Source organism: Polypterus senegalus, chromosome 13, assembly GCF_016835505.1.
Source record: "Polypterus senegalus isolate Bchr_013 chromosome 13, ASM1683550v1, whole genome shotgun sequence".
Taxonomy (NCBI): Eukaryota; Metazoa; Chordata; class Cladistia; order Polypteriformes; family Polypteridae; genus Polypterus; species Polypterus senegalus.
Genome location: NC_053166.1, coordinates 96,358,578 through 96,376,531, shown reverse-complemented (window position 1 = coordinate 96,376,531; position 17,954 = coordinate 96,358,578). Strand labels below are relative to the sequence as shown.

The following is a 17,954-nucleotide window of genomic DNA, read 5'->3' as shown; positions in this document are numbered from 1 at the left end:
CGATTCGCTTCTTACTGCATCAATAAACAGCTCGCCTTCTTCTTTATCTGAGACCTGACACACTGCATGCACGGGTTTTTTACACTGTCTTCCTTTAGCGGACATTGACTTTTTCCAACGTGTGCTTTGTTTTGGATTTATGAATATGCTTGTATGTATCAAACGCCATATTTTTGCTGCCTTTTCAATTGTGTAATCGGTTTTGTTCAGCTTTGGAACTGTTGCTTTTATCTGTGCACTGTGTCAGTTCACGTGAGACGCTCGTGTACATGCATCGGTTCCCAGCTGTGCTGGTGCCATCTCGCGGCTATGTCCATGGCTGTATTTAATGTTGCCTTAGTCCTGGCACTTAAAACTTTCTCTCGCAGTTTCGCTGAGTTTGTGTCAAACACCACCCTGACCATCTCATCTTCCTCTCCATAAGCACAGTCCTTCACCCGTGAATATTTACCCGGGCAGTTTGCTATTGGATTGCTGCTGACGGACGGCCTTATATGGGCAGGCACTAAATTACAAACGCCAGCGCAGCCTGTCTATGAACTTAATTTAAAGTGTAGGTTTACATCGTGCTTTGTTTCCGAAGTAGCAGAACTCATGAATATGGTTGTATATGTCACATGTTCGCTTCTTATTGTTTCGCTGCCTTCTTAATTATATAATGCATGTTTTCTTCAGCGCTTTTTTGAGGTCTTCCTGGTTTTCTATGTACTGCGTGATTACGGGAGGCGGATGATGTCACACGAAACTCCGCCCCCGGCGGTTGAAGCTCATCTCCATTACAGTAAATGGAGAAAAACTGCTTCCAGTTATGACCATTACGCTGTAGAATTTCGATATAAAACCTGCCCAACTTTTGTAAGGAAGCTGTAAGGAATGAACCTGCCAAATTTCAGCCTTCCACCCACACGGGAAGTTGGAGAATTAGTGATGAGTCAGTGAGTGAGTGAGTGAGGGCTTTGCCTTTTATTAGTATAGATAGAGATATATATAACTTAAAAGAACATTCAAATTTCTTTACTCTTATGTAAAATTATATAAAAAATAAACTATGAGATTACATACACATATATACACACATATATATACACATATATATACATATACACATATATATATACATACACATATACATACACATATATATACACATATACATACATACATACACACATATATATATATATACATATATATATACATATATATATATATATATATACATACATATATATATATACACATATATATATATATATATATATATATATATATATATATATATATATATACACACATACACACTGTGTGCACAATTATTAGGCAAGTGAGTAATTTGACCATATTATTTTTAATGCGTATATTCCAAATCCAAGCTGTATTAACTTGAATGCTTATTGGATTTAAGCACGTCAGGTGATGTGTATTTGTGTAATGAGGGAGGGTGTGGCCTAAGGAGATCAACACCCTATATCAAGGTGTGCAGAATTATTAGGCAGCTAGTTTTTCTCAGGCAAAATGGGCCAAAAAGAGATTTAACTGACTCTGAAAAGTCAAAAATTGTAAAAGTCTTTCAGAGGGATGCAGCACTTTTGGAATTGCTAAGATATTGGTGTGTGATCACAGAACCATCAAACATTTTGTTGCAAATAGTCAACAGGGTCGCAAGAAACGTGTTGAGAACAAAAGACACAAATTAGCTGCCAAAGATTTGAGAAGAATCAAACGTGAAGCTACCAGGAACCCATTATCCTCCAGTACTTTCATATTCCAGAGCTGCAACCTACCTGGAGTGCCCAGAAGTACAAGGTGTTCAGTGCTCAAAGACATGGCCAAGGTAAGGAGGGCTGAAACCCAACCACCACTGAACAAGAAACATAAGTTGAAACATCAAAACTGGGCCAAGAAATATCTGAAGACAGATTTTTTTCAAAGGTTTTATGGACCGATGAGATGAGAGTGACTCTTGATGGACCAGATGGATGGACCTGTGGATCAGTAATGGGCACAGAGCTCCACTCCAACGTGGAGGTGGGGTACTGGTATGAGCTGGAATTTTTAAAGATGAGCTAGTTGGACGCTTTTGCATTGAAGATGAACTCAAAATCAACTCCCAAACCTACTGCCAGTTTTTCAAGACACTTTCTTCAAACAGTGATACAGGAAGAAGACCATGATTTTATGCAGGCCAATGCTCCATCACTTGCATCGAAGTTCTCACTGCGTGGCCAGCCAGTAAAGGCCTTAAAGATGAAGGAATAATGACATGGCCCCTTCCTCATCTGACCTAAACCCTATCGAGAACTTGTGGGCACTTCTTAAACGCTAGATTTACGGGGGAGAAAAACAATACACCTCTCTGAAGAGTGTCTGGGAGGCTGTAGTCACTGCTCCACAAAAGCTGATCGTCAACAGATCAAGAAACTGACAGACTCCATGAATGGAAAGGCTTATGACTGTTATTGGAAAGAAGGGTGGCTATATTGGTCATTGATTGATTGATTTATTTTTTGAAATGTCAGAGATGTTTATTTGTAAATTTTGAGGTGTTTGTTTATTATTCTCACTATAACAGATGAAAATAAACAAGTGAGATGGGAAAATTTTCATTTTTCCTTTAGTTGCATAATAAATCTGCACACTAATAGTTGCCTAATAATTGTGCACATATGTATTCCCTGATGATGTTCACACTCACATTTCCGTTGTGAAACATTCAGGTTTATTAACATTTTGGATTGACTGATAGCACTGTGTTTGTTCCATATTAAAATTAATCCTCAAAAATACAACTTGCCTAATAATTATACACACACAGTGTATATATACACATATATATATATATACACATATATATATATATATATATATATATATATATATATATATATATATATATATATATATATATATATATATATATATATATACATATATATATATATACACACACACACACACACACACACACATATATACAGTAATCCCTCGCTATATCGAGGCTGAAGTCCAAATACTGTAGTTTAACATTCATTATCTGTTGGTTTTCAATCTGTTTCTTCAGTCAAATGCACAAAAATAATATTAGAAGCATTACAGTAATTATGAACTGTTATTGATCCTTCACTATACTGTCTCCCTTCTCAATATGCTGCCATGCTACTTGGTGCAACTATTATACTGACAAGCTGCAACACATGTACTTTGGAAGTGACCCCCAAGACTGAATAAGCCCTGAAATCCAAGTGTGCATGAATTGAATCCTTTTATATTGCCTAGCTTTTGCTTGTATTACAAAATACACAGGGCCACAAAGCTTTTAAGAGTACCTTGATTCTCTAAGTAGGTGTACTTACTTAAACTGACACTTGAGAATGGCAAAATTAAAGCTGTATTTTTATTAAACTAGAACAGAAAACTCACATGATCTTTGAGAAGAGCTTTGTAGTGGGCAGGCCGACTCTGGAAGTACTGTCGGGCCCAGTCACCCATAGTTAAAGCCTTAAAGGTAGCTTCAAAATCTCCTGTTCTCTTAAAACGCTGTAGAACACCCCGCAGGTACTGATGTCTTCGAATAATGGGCTGAGGGCTAATTAGTGGGCACACAAAAAAAAAAGATACATTTTATTTGCATGTTTGTCTCTTAAGTACTACAAAACAGACACAATAAATGGATTCAAAAGACGTATTAAAAAAAAAAAAATGCAGAAAACTGGTGCTTTGAATGATAACAGTCTGACCTTATATTCATCTTGTGGGTGCTGAATCCCAGGTATGGATCCAGGACAAGGCTGGTGGCCAAGTCATCTATTTCACACAGCTCCCGAGCTGTCATTTTGTGGTTTTCCATTGTAGCAAGCGTCTAAACATGCTGCCGCATGCCCAAGTATCACATGGAAAAAATAAAGTTGATGCCTCATTATTCATCATTAAATAATTACATTGATAGTGAGCAAAAAAAAAAAAAAAAGCTGCTCCCAAAACAAAGATACATACATATATATATATATATATCAATTTCTGCTACATTAAATATACAAACAAATATAAAAAATATCAAATATTTGCTTTTTACTATTATCATTGTCGACACATTTTTGTTATTTGTCATTTCTAACTCTTTTATTCAAATACAATTGATCCTATTTATATATAAATTTTTGATTATATTTTTGCACTCTTTCTTATCTCAATTGTTTCATTCCCTGCTTCTTTTCTTATTCAATATTAAATCTAACTCAAGTACAGTATTTCTTTTCATGTGTCGTATGGGGTGCCAACTTTAAAGGCCACAGGTGTGAACGTATATATGTAAAGTAGTACTTGAAGTGGATATCCGTAAGGGCCAATACCCTTATGTATCACATCAATAAATGAACATTAAGAACGAGGAGTGCAGAGCAGTAGCTTTGAGTGTCACAATACAATTTTTGTGGCTTCCCTCTTAGAAATCCAAGCACCACGATCTAAGAACAGCACTGAGCATTGAACTATTTAAGCACTGCAACTGAAGAGGGAAGATGTGAAGTAACCTGTAGAGTTTCCAGCGCAGCATCCAATCAATTGAGGTAGATGGGGCGAAATGAATAACCACAATGAAAAGAAGTATGCTAGAAAACACTGCATCTAAAGACGTTTTAACACTTTGTTTGGTGCCTTGTTTCAAACTCTGGTGCAATTTCCTCAAAAGTCTGGTTCGTTTAGGTAAATATGAACACACCATTCTCATTCATGTGTGGAACAAAACAACTGGTCCGAGACCTTTTGCAAAGGGTGGTCTCAGTACATTTCCAAGTTAACCATGGAGCAGTTCACGTGATGTATGAATGTGGTCCAACACAGGGCCAATTTAACTACAGGAAATATGGTGGATCTGAGGTGAAACTGTGTGTGCTGCGGTTGTCACACTAAGCATCTGCTGTTTTAGCATATTGAGTTGATGGCTAATGGAGCATTAAAAACAATAAAAATGTAAAAATACCTAAGTACAAATGATACATAATTCATAAACACCAACTTGCACAATTGCCAGTCAATCACAGCAAGCCTAACACCTGATCAGGTACCTGGTTCATGCCCCTTGATCATACAGCAATTGAAAAAATGGTTGGGAAGGTGTGAATTCCCTTATAATCAGGTCAATCAAAACAAAGAGAGGCTGACGATCAAGCTTCCTAACCTTATACCATGAAAGTGATGTGTGTAGGTTGGTCGTCCTCTTAATTCAATCACTTGTCGGGCATGATATGAACAAACTAACTTAGGCATAATTGCTGTAAATGTCAAACAAGAATTCCAAAATGAACATTAACAACAAATAGTCATAGGAATTAAGACAGTAGATGCCTAAATTGAGGTTATGTTCATATGGTGACTACTGGGGAGTAAATACACAACATCATACAGTTAAACAAAACTCACCTGACACATCTGCTGTCATAAAACTGAAACACAAAACTAGCCATCTTTTCTACACTTGCCAATTTTAAATGTGCCCTTTTCATACCATGCATAGTCGCAAATATTTATAATAAAACAAGTCCAAAACATGCCCACAACTTGTTCATGGTGTGTATTGATAAATTTATTTTGCTTAAAAGTTTCAGTTCTGAAAAGTAACTGCACTAACAGGCACTATACACATGGTCCCCTTATTCGGAAAAAGGACTATAAATGTGAAAGCCCCCTTATAGTGCTGGTAATCACAAGTAAACAATTGAGAATGCCAGCCCATTTCAAGCACTGATGCAAAGAACTTAAAGAGCAGGGAAATAGGACATCCCTGTTCAAAAATGTTAGATCAGCAAGTAAATATAAATGATTTCAGAAGTTAGGGTTGGAGTCCCCTTTCAAAGTCTGTAGATGCGATTGCATATTACAATGGTGTAGCTTGTGGGTGAACCATTTAAGTTTAAACTGATTGATGTCGTCGTTTTAAGGCTGTTTCTTACATGTATATAAAAATTGAAGAGCATTCCCCTTTGGGCTTTCACACACATTCATATAATGCTGTAATACTGATCAATGCTATACTGTACATGATAAACAGAAGTATCAGGGATTACCACTATTGTTATGTATATAATTGAGATAAACACAAGGGGTTTGGAGTAATAGGTCAGGGGTTTAAAGTTTCTGAAGCCCCATACCCAACGCCACTGCATTGCTTCTGGCTGGTATTGAATTGAAGGATTCTGTCTTCCTCCCTTTTTGCTTCCACCGAAACAACACCTATTAACAGCCAGCCACACCGCCTGACACCAGCACTCGAGGGTTAGCAAACTTACTAACCATTGACCTTTGCATCTTCCTTGAGCTTCTCTGAACTTTTTTTTCTTTCATTTCATACCTGACTTGTAGACAGCAAGTATGATCAGGTGTCTTTTTACTCATCAGGAGACGACCCTCTCTTCAGTCATCCACCCAGCCTATTGGCTAGTCCTGATCCTTCATATCTATAACTCACACCCTAATTCGAGGGCTTAGCATAATCCATCTACAACGTCATACATAAACATCGTCAGGGACAAACACAGACCTATACTTTGACAGCCTCTTAATTTACACATGCAAACATGCATAAGCAAACGTCAATGCATGGAGTGTCTTGTTCTGGGCATTCCACTATACTGCACAATGTGACTTTTTATTATTATTATTTTTTTTTTTTTTAGTTTTAACGTCATTGTGTAAATGTAGCATAATGACAAGGATAGTGCGGACACAAAATCACACTCAGCACACAGTGTTTGTCCATCTGCAATGTTTCTGTGGTAAGAGTGGTGTTCCACAGGGGTCAGTGCCACAGCCGCTGCTATTTTTAAATATATATAAATAATTTGGATAGGAATATAAGTAACAAGTTGGTTAAATTTGTAGATGATACCAAGACAGGTGGATTGGCAGATAATCTGGAATCCTTTGAATCATTACAGAGATACTTGGATAGCATACAGGCTTGGGCAAACTTGTGGCAGATATTTAATGTTAATAAATGTAAAGTATTACATGTAGGAAGTAAACATGTTAGGTCTGAATACACGATGGGAGGTCTGAAAATCTAAAGTACATCTTAGGAGAAGAATTTAGCAATCATAGTGAACTCTACACTAACAATTTTCAGACAGTGTTCACAAACCACTAAGAAGGCTAACAGAATGTAGGATTATATAGCACAATGCGTAGAGTACAAGTCCAAGGAGGTTATGCTCAAACTTTATAAGGCATTGGTGAGGCCTTGTCTAGAGTACTGTGTACAGTTTTGGTCTCCAGGCTATAGCAGCAGGTCATACTAGTGCTAGAAAAAGTCCAGAGAAGAGTGACTAGGCTGATTCCAAGGCTACAGGGGACAAATTATGAAGAAAGATTAAAAGCATTTTCAGTTTAAGCAAAAGAAGAGGAGGCAAGTATTTAAAATAATGAAGGAAAGCAGTATAGTGGATTGAGACTATTATTTTAAAATGAGTTAATCAGCAACACGGGGTATACAGCTGGAAACATATGGGTAAAATTTGCACAAACATTAGGAAGTTTTTCTTTACACAGAGAACCATAGACAAATGGAATAAGCTACCAAGTAGTGTGGTAGACAGTAAGAATTCTAGGAATTTCAAAACTAGACTTTGTTTTTTTAGAATTAAGTGGACTGGCAGGCTTTGTTGGGCTGAAAGGCCTGTTCTCGTCTAGATTGATCTAATGTTGAAAATCAAGGTTACCAAATTTGAATTGTTAATTCTGATGAAATGTTAATTCTAATAATACATTTGTGCTTCCTTTGTTTATATGGCAAAAAGTTATGATACATTTTTTTGGCTGGAACCAAAGCTATCATTTTTATAACATTTCTGCGGGAGGTAGTTTCCCATTTTACAAGTTCTAAATTAACAAGTAACAATTTTAAACAAATTAACTCAAAGTCAAGAACTACATGTACCTTCTACATGTTAAAATTTGTATTGTTAAAAGATGGTGGAAATATGACTGTCTTGTACAAATGTTTGACTATAACAACTCAAGTCTTAAAATTTCTCATCTCCAATGATACAGCCCTGCCAACATTAAGTTTATATGTTATCCTCATGTATTTTCTATTACTAAAAATTGTATTCAGTCATATTAAACAATACATTTCTAATCATCAAGTATTCATCGAGATTTGCAGGTGTTTTGGAGCATAAGGATTATTAATAACCAATTACAAAGACCAAGCAGGTGCTGATCACTTTAATCAATCTATTTGAGTCAATTAAAAAATTGGGCTTAGCATATACTGTATTTTTGAAAAATTCTATCTATTCAATTGCCTTTATCAAACAATTGCTGCATCCTTAAGACTTAAACATAAATTACAATAAGGAAAAATACCTTGCACAGGATTTCTAATCAGTGGTTTTAAAAACATTAACTCAGATTTTAAGTCCTGTTAAACACAAAGGTCATCAGACCATACAAATACATCCACTTGCTCCTTCAGAAATGAAATTTTAATACTAACTCTGAATGTTTTCATTTAAATAGAACTGACCTTAGAACAGCTAAAGAACTATTATAAACTGTATTGCATATACTTAAATATAAACTGTCTTATGTACTGTATATTTAAGTTAAACTATGCACTTGCCATTTTTCTGTGTATTACAAAACTGATACCACACCTCCTTTACTGTCATTTTTGAATGAATTTAAAATGGTGAAGCACTTTCATGTGAAGCATTTAAATACTTATTGGTTTGAGAAAATAAAAAAAAAATCCCTAAATTAAATATCTTCACCTCAAAAGTGGCCCTGTAAACAAGTCAATATTTAGAACTAATCTATGCAAATACCTTGAATGTCTCTTTCTGCTGTGCCTTTTCACTTCCTCTGTTCAAGGGTTTTCCATTTGTTAATATGCAAGTATCTTAGTTGTACTACAATATCATTCCTAAAAAAAATAAAAAATAAATAAAAATAGCACAGAATCTCTTTAAAACTCCAAAAGCCGAACTTTCACAAATTCTCTATGAAATGGAAAACATAAATGTATTAACAAAGTTTTTATAAAGCTATGCAATAACAAAGAATAAACTCACAAAGGAAAAGACAGGCCAGGTATCAGTACAGAAATATTATGCAAAACAGCACCTTCCATAGAATTTCAAAATATGTTGCCTTCTGCTTCTTGAAGGAGGTTTCACTGGATTTGCTTACAATCACCAGAATAAACCATACTTTGAATGATCCATTTAATTTTTAAGTGCATTCACATATTAATGCATGAAGCACCTATTGTAACTGCCCCTGTCTGCCCGTCGGAATGAAAATACCTGACCTCCTTGTGGACCAAATATTTTGAAATGTGGCACACTTATTCTTCAAGAAAACTTGTCAAGACAGTTCAGTTTTCACTGAGATGTCTTGAACAGATTGTGATGAGAAGTTTTAAAAGTTCAAAATCTTGCAATTTGCAAGTTTGACTATCTTAAAGCAGAGAAACAATCTATGCAACTTAAACTATCAATTAGTTTACTGTGTTAATTTAACCTTCACAGTGATTACAACAACTTGTACATTTTATGTACAGTACTTTCCTCTTTTTCACCACCGATAGTCGCAGACAGCGTGCACGGGTACGAAGTTGCCGTTTCTGGCTGCATGTTCACACGTGCATAGGACAGCAATTGGCAAGTTGAGATGGGTGCGCAGGGACCTATAGATATCAGCAAGTTGCTTCTGCTTTATGAAGTCTTCCCAGTAGCATAAAGGCAAACAAAAGAGAAGCAGTGCATCAGCATCTCATTCCTTCAGATGTTATAAATTTCAACAGGTAAGTTAAATGACTTTCCTAACCGTAAAAGTATAAAGTGCAACCACTGAAGAAAAAAGATTCCTGGATATGAATGTAATACCCAGCGGAATGTAAGCCATTGTGCACAGAGCAAATACGCATTTACTTAGTATTTACCTGTCACTAAACCATTTTTATAGCTCCATTATTTGCAGTTCATAATGTTTCTCTATTTTACTGACACTATAGTTTACCAGACATCCTGTATTCAGTCAATGCATCATTTTATTATGCCAAGCATCTAATAAAACACTGCTCAGCTGAGACAAGCAACTCTATATTTAGAATATACCTACGAAACTCCAAGCGGCACAAATCCCCAACAACCCCTACCCACCATAATGTAATATACACTTAATAACATGGTCAAAAGTCGGAGAAAGCTTTGTTTAAGAACTTGTGCTGAATTGGAACAACACTGCGAGGACAACTAAGAAGCAAATAATAACAGACAGAACTGCCATTATTTGTTTACATTTCAGGAACAGTGTGAGCGTATATGCACCACAGCCCACCACTTTCCTTGTCCTGCGTCTGAATCTAACTGTTCTGTAAAATATATAGGTTCCAGCTGCCCTGTGACTATGCCCTGGATAAGCAGATTAGGAAAACAAGTGGTGAATGAAAAGTATTCTAACTTTGGTCACACACCATATGAGCTGAAATTACATTATGCAAATGAACTGCTTCAGGGAACCCTTTAAAACCAGACAAAGTCTTAAAAGAATTCCAACATGTGAAGCCACAGTGAGCAATCATTTTAAGGACAGTGAGCTACCTAAAAGAGTGATATAAAGACCAAGAAACTGCAGTCACTCTCTTTCTGCGATTACCAAGGGGCACATACCAGTGCTCTTCCCATTCATAATTTGCACGCAACAGACTGATCAGGCTGCATTCCCTCAGTTACCGTGCACCAGTGCTAAACTATAGCAAAACTCAGGAATCTCATGCTCCTCCTTCTGTGAAAGAGTACCTGACAGCTTTTTTTGTGGGGAGTGCAAGAATAAAGAAAAAAAATAAAATTGGCAGCTGCACTTTGGTTCTTTGAGGAAATTTGTGCAAAGGTTTGTGACCAATCAACAATATCGACAATTAGCTCAGTCCTATTTGACACCACCTCCAACCACATTTTCTTTAGCCTCCCTTTTGCCTCTTCACCTCCATCCTGGTACGAATTATCATCCAATTATCTTCTGCCTCTCCGGCCACCTATCTAAACTCATTAGTCTGTTTCTCTTCGGCATGAAGACTACTGCCTTCACACAATGTCCTCCTCTTAACATGGAATTTGTCTGCCTCCGATTTTGTGACACTCCACACATCCACCTTATTTCCTTGTCTCTTTATTCCAGCTTTGCTTGATGTTCTGCTTTAATAGCCATTTCTTACTACCATAGAGAATTCTGCTCCTCAAACAACTTTTCTAAACTCTACCCTTCAATGCCAGAGAGAATATCTTAGAAGTCTGGATGGAGGACAGCTCACAGAAAGACTCCATTGCATCTCTCACTCTAGATATCATTGAAATATCTGCAAATCAACCAACACATAAAATGTCTCCTAAGCGGCACAACTTCTCTGTTTTCTAAATTTACATTTACTAAATCAGCATGTACCCTTCTTACATACTTTTGACAAAAGTCACACTTGCAGTAATGTAAAGAGTCGTCTACAGGCAACATATTTTACGTACTCACTTCCAACAACTCAGGTATTACATGTAGTTTGTCCCAGTATCTTTACCAAACACGGTACACAGCCATACACCTGCCACTGCCATGCCTCCTGTTCTTTCATCTAGAACCATCACCTCGGGCTTTCCTGCATTTACCTTGATAGCTTTCACTTCTAAACCATACCTCCCTGGCAAAGGGTAAACCCAGGTCATAAAGGCACTATTTTGCTTCAGTATTTACAAGTATCCTACCAAATTATGTTTTTGGCAGTGTTGGGCACACTGCTGGTGCACTAGATGTGCTCTTTACATTAGAGTTTACATTTTTACATGTTTACATTTACATTTGCCCAGAGGGGACTGGGCAGTCTCTTGGTCTGGAATCCCTGCAGATTTTATTTTTTTTCTCCAGCCGTCTGGAGCTTTTTTGTTTTTCTGTCCACCCTGGCCATCGCACCTTACTTATTCTATGTTAATTAATGTTGACTTATTTTTATTGTGCCGTTACTGGTGTGTGTGGGTATATATATATATATATATATATATATATTATATACACATATATACATACACATACAGCGGTACCTCAGTATACGTCTGCTTTGCAATAAGTCTAACTTGGTATACGTCCTGTTTAGAGGCGAAATATTTTGCTTGGTATACGACCTTTGTTTGGAATACGACTCGTGTGCTAGAACAACACGTGCGGTATACCAGGCGCGCGCCTTCAAAAAAAAAAAAGGGCCAAGTTTTAATCTGTACAGTAATACCTCGCTATATCGCGCTTCGACTTTCGCAGCTTCACTCTATCGTGATTTTATATGAAAGCATAACTAAATATATAACGCTGATTTTTCGCTGCTTCGCGGGTTCTGCGGACAATGTGCATTTTTACTTCCTGTACATGCTTCCTCAGTTGGTTTGCCCAATTGATTTCATACAAGGGACGCTATTGGCGGATGACTGAGAAGCTAACCAATCAGAGCACGCAGTTTAGTTCCTGCGTGCTGAATGCAGTGTTAACCAGGAAGTCTCGTCTCGCTCATTCAGCATCAACGTGTTTCGCTGTGTAAAGAGTTAACTTTTGTGCATAGTCAAGCCCTTCATTATGGCTCCAAAATGATCTGCTACTGCTTCAGGGGCCGTGCCCAAGTGCAAACGGAAGATGTTAATGATTACCGAAAAGGTAAACATTTTGGATTTGTTGAAGGCTACGATTGTTTTTATTTAAACAGAAGGAAAGGAATATAAGATCTACGGCCGCAGTGTCCTTTTAACCAGGGTGCAAAACAAGTTGTAAGTGGATGTAATAAGGCAGTAGTCTGGATGGAATCTGCTTTAGGGATTTGGATTGAAGACTGCCAGAAGAACAACAGCAGTGCTTCACAATCGCCTGAAGAGGCTCCTTTGGAAGAGCTGTAACGCTCTCCTTTGTTGTGCAGTAAAATTAAACTCATTGTTATCGGACAAGTCATTTTCATTTATTTCATCTAATTGCTTTTGTATTTATGTATTTTAGTATTAAGCAGTGTTTAAATTATTTTATACAACCCCATCAATGTATAATATGCCAATAACAATAGGATTTTTTTTTTTTCATGTGAACGAATTAATCATTTTCCCATTATTTCTTATGGGAAATATTTATTTGGTAGAATTCCAAGGATCTGGAACGGATTAAGGACGTATACCAAGGTACCACTGTGTATATTGTGTGTGTGTATATATATATATATACACACATAGAAATGGAGTGAACTTTTTTAAAATTAATGGCTTAAATGCTAAAACTATTATTAAGCAGATATTTTGCTAACTGCACTTAAGTAGTCTGAAATTATCATGCATAAGATTTTTCCCAATAATCACCTACTCTGCTAGATGTTTCTATTTTAAGGGTGCTCATTTTACTGTTAAAAAGGCTGTATAGGTTCAGAGTCAATACTGTCATATGTACATAGCATTCTATATAACATAAGGTAAATACTAACAGCTTACTGTATATTGCACCCCCCAACAGTAAAATACTTGTCAATCACAATGGCTTAGCCAACAAGGACCAGTACAAGTATAACACAGAACAATAATAAACAATTACATAGCCTCACAAATTTTATAACACTAAAATTGATATAAAAATGGAAAAATATTTCTGCACTTTAAAGGGTGCTCTTACAAAACAAAATCAACAAGATAAACTACTATAGCACAAAGTTTTGCATGTATGTAAAAATAATTTTACATGCTGAATGCAACACAACTCTGTACTTCAGTTAGGAGAAGTTATATTTCTATTCATATTTTTTGAGCACTTTCTTGTGACATGAAAATTGCCTTAGGCACATGCTATCTAATCTACAATGTTTAGCTTTACAATTTAACTCTGAAGCCACAAGACAATTCCTTACACAAAAGAGTTCAGAAATTTCTCACATGAAAAATAAGTTCAGGGCAAGGCTACATTACCAAATATCACATTACCTTTTCAAATTGAATAGTGTGGCTAAGACATCCATTTCAGACTGTATACTTAAGAATATTAGTTTTACCTTTTACCCCAACAGTCTTAACTTTGTTGCTTCTAAATACTAAAACTCTATTTACATGATTTTTTTATAAACCTTTCTTTGTATACTATATGGAAATTACTTTGTTAACTGTTGAAGAAAAAAATCCAAACATACTTTAGAATAAATTATGGTGCTGTGGTAGTCCTCTTTGTTAAACAATGCAATCAGTTACAACTGTCCAAAACCCAGATTCCAGTGTTTAAATGTTAGGCCTAGGCAATGTCAGTGTGAAAGTTTTAAGATCTACCTGCATAGGTTTACTCCAACATGAATGCCGGACGTCTTAACCGATAATTACATACTGGCCAGGTGTACGTAAATAACATTGTGCATGAGTGTGTCCTAAGACGGCCTTGCTTCCAGTGCTGTCCCATCTTTAAACTGGAAAGAAAAAACGAATGGATTGCGGTTCTAGACGTCAGTGATTAATGACATGGTTTAATAGACGTTATTTAATTAAGGTAACAGTAATACAAAAATTTTAAGTCTACCTTTATTTTTTAAAAAGTCTAATTTTGTATGCTTTTCGCGATGAAAAGTAATAAAAAAAATAGCACAAGGTGCAAAAGTCATGTATACAAAAGCCGGCTTTTATGCACACACCGTAACCGTTTAGTTACGTCTGAATGATGAGCATTCAGACTATCAGTATGACAAATCTTTGCAGACGCCCCCACAAATGTTAGCATTATTATTGTGGAATAATTATAAAGTCCACCAAAAAGCTAGTGCTCGTAAGTAGACACTGTGCAGTTAACTAAACGCCCAAGGGGGATTCCGGTTATCGTGCGGAGTAAACGGGAAATCCGCCCAATGCTGCGCGCCGTCTTGCACCATATTCAAAGGACATTTGAAGCGTATTTTTACTGTATTTTATTTTCAACTTTTAATTGCTCCTCATTTAAAAAGAAAACGCTCCTAGGCCCTTATACAAGCAATATACTTTTGTGATTTCCGTCAAGCTAACCAATAAAAAAAACTCCAAACGTAATTTTTCTTTTACAATTTTTTTCTTCATGAATATTTAAATAAATGATATATTTCTAATAAAACATCCACAATGAAACCAAACCTAAAGCTCGATAGACATCATTCCTTACCTGAAAACCTTAAAGTTAGCCCTTAACCACACTTCAACCTAACACCTCGCAAAGTCGCTTTTCATTGGTCATTTTCAAACTCGTTTAACGCCCTTTTTACACACTTTCTGCCTTTCCGTTGGATAACGTGCTCAGCGCTATAAAAAAAAACGTTTTCATTTGCTTTTGTCGTGTCATTCATTTTAAAAGCCATGCCCCCTTTCAGCCGAGAATTTACAGAACCAAGTTAGTGCGCCGTGTGTTACTAGGCAACAAAACTTTATTGACACCATTGAACTTGACAATGAGCAATGTTTTAACACTATATCCTATCGTTCTTAAAATTACATAACTTTGTCACGCCCTAACTAATACATTAATACTTTTGCTTAGAACAACATAATTGCAAGCACATAGGGATAATTTTTGAAATCGCCAGTTAACCTTCTGGTAATGTAGATTTTTATAATTCAAATAAGTCTATAACATCAAAACCAGGATTACACATTGACAAGTCAACTTGCTTCAATTTACATCAGTTTTCATTTTTGAACTTCAACCTCCATTATTCCAATATTAATTTTTTTCTACTGTATGTCAAGTTTGTTATTTTCAATTTCCAGAAGCAGGTAACATGTTTACACTGTTATGAACCCACTTGCCTTAATAATATACTTATTTCTTTTTTGTGCTATTACAGATGTGTACTGCTTGTAAAACTCAAGGTTATTACTGGTAAAGAAAATTTTAACAAAAATGACTAAATGAGCATTTTGATTAATTAATTAAAAACGAAACTAAAACCAATATGAAAAATGATTTTACACTTTTGTGTATTTATTTCTCAGGATTTTTATTTCATATATAGACCTTCTTAGGTCAGTGGTGCAGTGTTTTGTTTTGTTCTCAATTTCTTATACAATTTTTGTCTGTCTTCTAGGGCTAACTTGTATCTGGTTTGAATTTCTGCCTTTAATCTGATATTGTTGTGTTAGGCTCGGTAAATTAGACAAATGAATGAATGAATGGTGGATGGAAAAGATAATTAGTTAAAAAATGAAATATGTTTCTTGCCACCTTTCTGCAAATGCAAAAGGTGACAATGCTTTTAAGACCATAATGAAAATAGATGTGAGTTGTAGCAATTTCAAATCATCTTTGAATAATTTTAATAATACAGTTGTATGTAATTTTCTCCTTAAAAAAAGGTATGCAGTTTTAAGTGGCCCATGGCTATTTGGTTTTTAACTTCTAGTGATGAGCAACATAGAGAATTTGTGTTCAGCTTGGTGAATGAATGAATGAATGGTTTTTGCCTGAATAGCTTAAATAAAAACAATGTTATGGAATAATTAAAAGCTATATCACTACAGTATATGTGAACAGATAATTATATTGCATTATATTAAGTAGTTCCTGCTGGGTAATGCAACTGAAAATCATTGCAAATCCCAACTACTAGCCCATAAAGGGAACATTGCTGTTGACCAGTAGGGCATCAATAGATAGTGTAGGCAGTGTGGGAGGTGCAATTGCACTGTGGCTGGGTGCACCATAATGACTGCATTGTTGTTGTTTCATAAGAATTTATTTTAAGTGTACTCTCTAGGGCCTTTTGACAAGGCATGCCACCTGGCTGATTTCATAAACTGCCTAGTCGCTGCGACAACAATACATTTTAGTTTGGCTGGACATTCTCCTCCCCGCCTAATAGACAGCTCTGGCACATTCCTCTCCATGCCTCCACACACAATATACAAAGTATGTTCCCTATTACTGTAATCATGCTGTTAGACTGCATGATCACATTACAAAGAGAGCACACCTTGTCTGAGGCAAAGAGAAAAGTCTATCCTTTACATATTCTAACCATGTGGTTGTGGTATGGAGAAGAACACATAACCAAACAGCTGGCTATCTATAACTACCAATAGGAGGGCTTAAGGGAGCTTGCTGGAGACATTGACTGCAAGCATCCATAGAGACCTGTAGATGTAGTGGAGCGAGAAAGCTGGTAGACATTCTCTGCAAACAAAAATGTTTTTGGAAAAAATAGGAAACAATAAAGAATATTTTTCAGCCACCTATAGTAGTTGGGGAAAGAGTGAAGGCTATAATTGTAAAAATTCATTAAAAAAAAAAAAAGAAAACTCAGAATTCTGGATAAATTACCTGTAGGTATTGGAAAAAGTGTGCAGGCGATTTTTAAGCAAAAGTGAAAATTAAACAAAAGTGAAAGCTAAACATTCTCTTATTGAAGTCTCCTAAAATAAAAACTTATATAGAAATGGTGAAATGTTCATAAATTTAAACAAAGAATAAAATGATAATGAAGTAACAGGTACAAATAAACATGCTTCATAGTGGCACTTTCATAAAAAATATCCAAGATATTGTCACTAAATTAAGCTCCTTGGGATGGGGATTTCATAATGAAACATAGCCTGTGCTATTCACCTGTACAAATGGGTACAGAGGTTCAGCAGTGTTGAGTTCCATACCAGTCAAACGCATGTTCATCTTATATATTGCGTTGTTGAGCTGCTAAAAAGACTCTCTCCTGTCTCTTTATGAGCCATTATGGATGTTCTTAATGATTGTTTTTTAATGCTGTTTGAATACAGTGCATTCAGAAAATATTCAGACTCCTTAACTCTCTGCACACTTATTTTGCTGTAGATTGAATTGTAAATAGATAAAATTGCCATTTTTGCCCATTAATCAACATTCAATAAACCATAATGAAAGAGTGAAAACAGGTTTTCAGAAAGGTTATATTAAATATTTTAAAATGTATTATTTAT

At 35.9% G+C, this 17,954-nt stretch overlaps 1 protein-coding gene across 5 annotated transcripts in view; it reads right to left on the bottom strand.

Annotated features, from left to right (window-relative positions):
- kmt5c (lysine methyltransferase 5C) overlaps positions 1-15,229 on the bottom strand; it is an 88,417-nt gene extending 73,188 nt beyond the window's left edge. For 4 of the 5 annotated variants that reach the window (XM_039774942.1, XM_039774941.1, XM_039774938.1 and 1 more), the window contains exons 1-4: positions 15,172-15,229; positions 8,823-8,920; positions 3,738-3,868; positions 3,421-3,586 (exon numbers count right to left, since the gene is read on the bottom strand). In XM_039774942.1, coding sequence (XP_039630876.1) covers positions 3,421-3,586; positions 3,738-3,847 — 276 coding nt within the window. In that variant the 5' untranslated portion in view covers positions 3,848-3,868; positions 8,823-8,920; positions 15,172-15,229. Of the gene's footprint in view, positions 1-3,420; positions 3,587-3,737; positions 3,880-8,822; positions 8,921-15,171 lie in introns of all 5 variants that reach the window. The other variant, XM_039774939.1, reaches the window with a different exon arrangement.
- Positions 15,230-17,954: the final 2,725 nt, after the last annotated feature.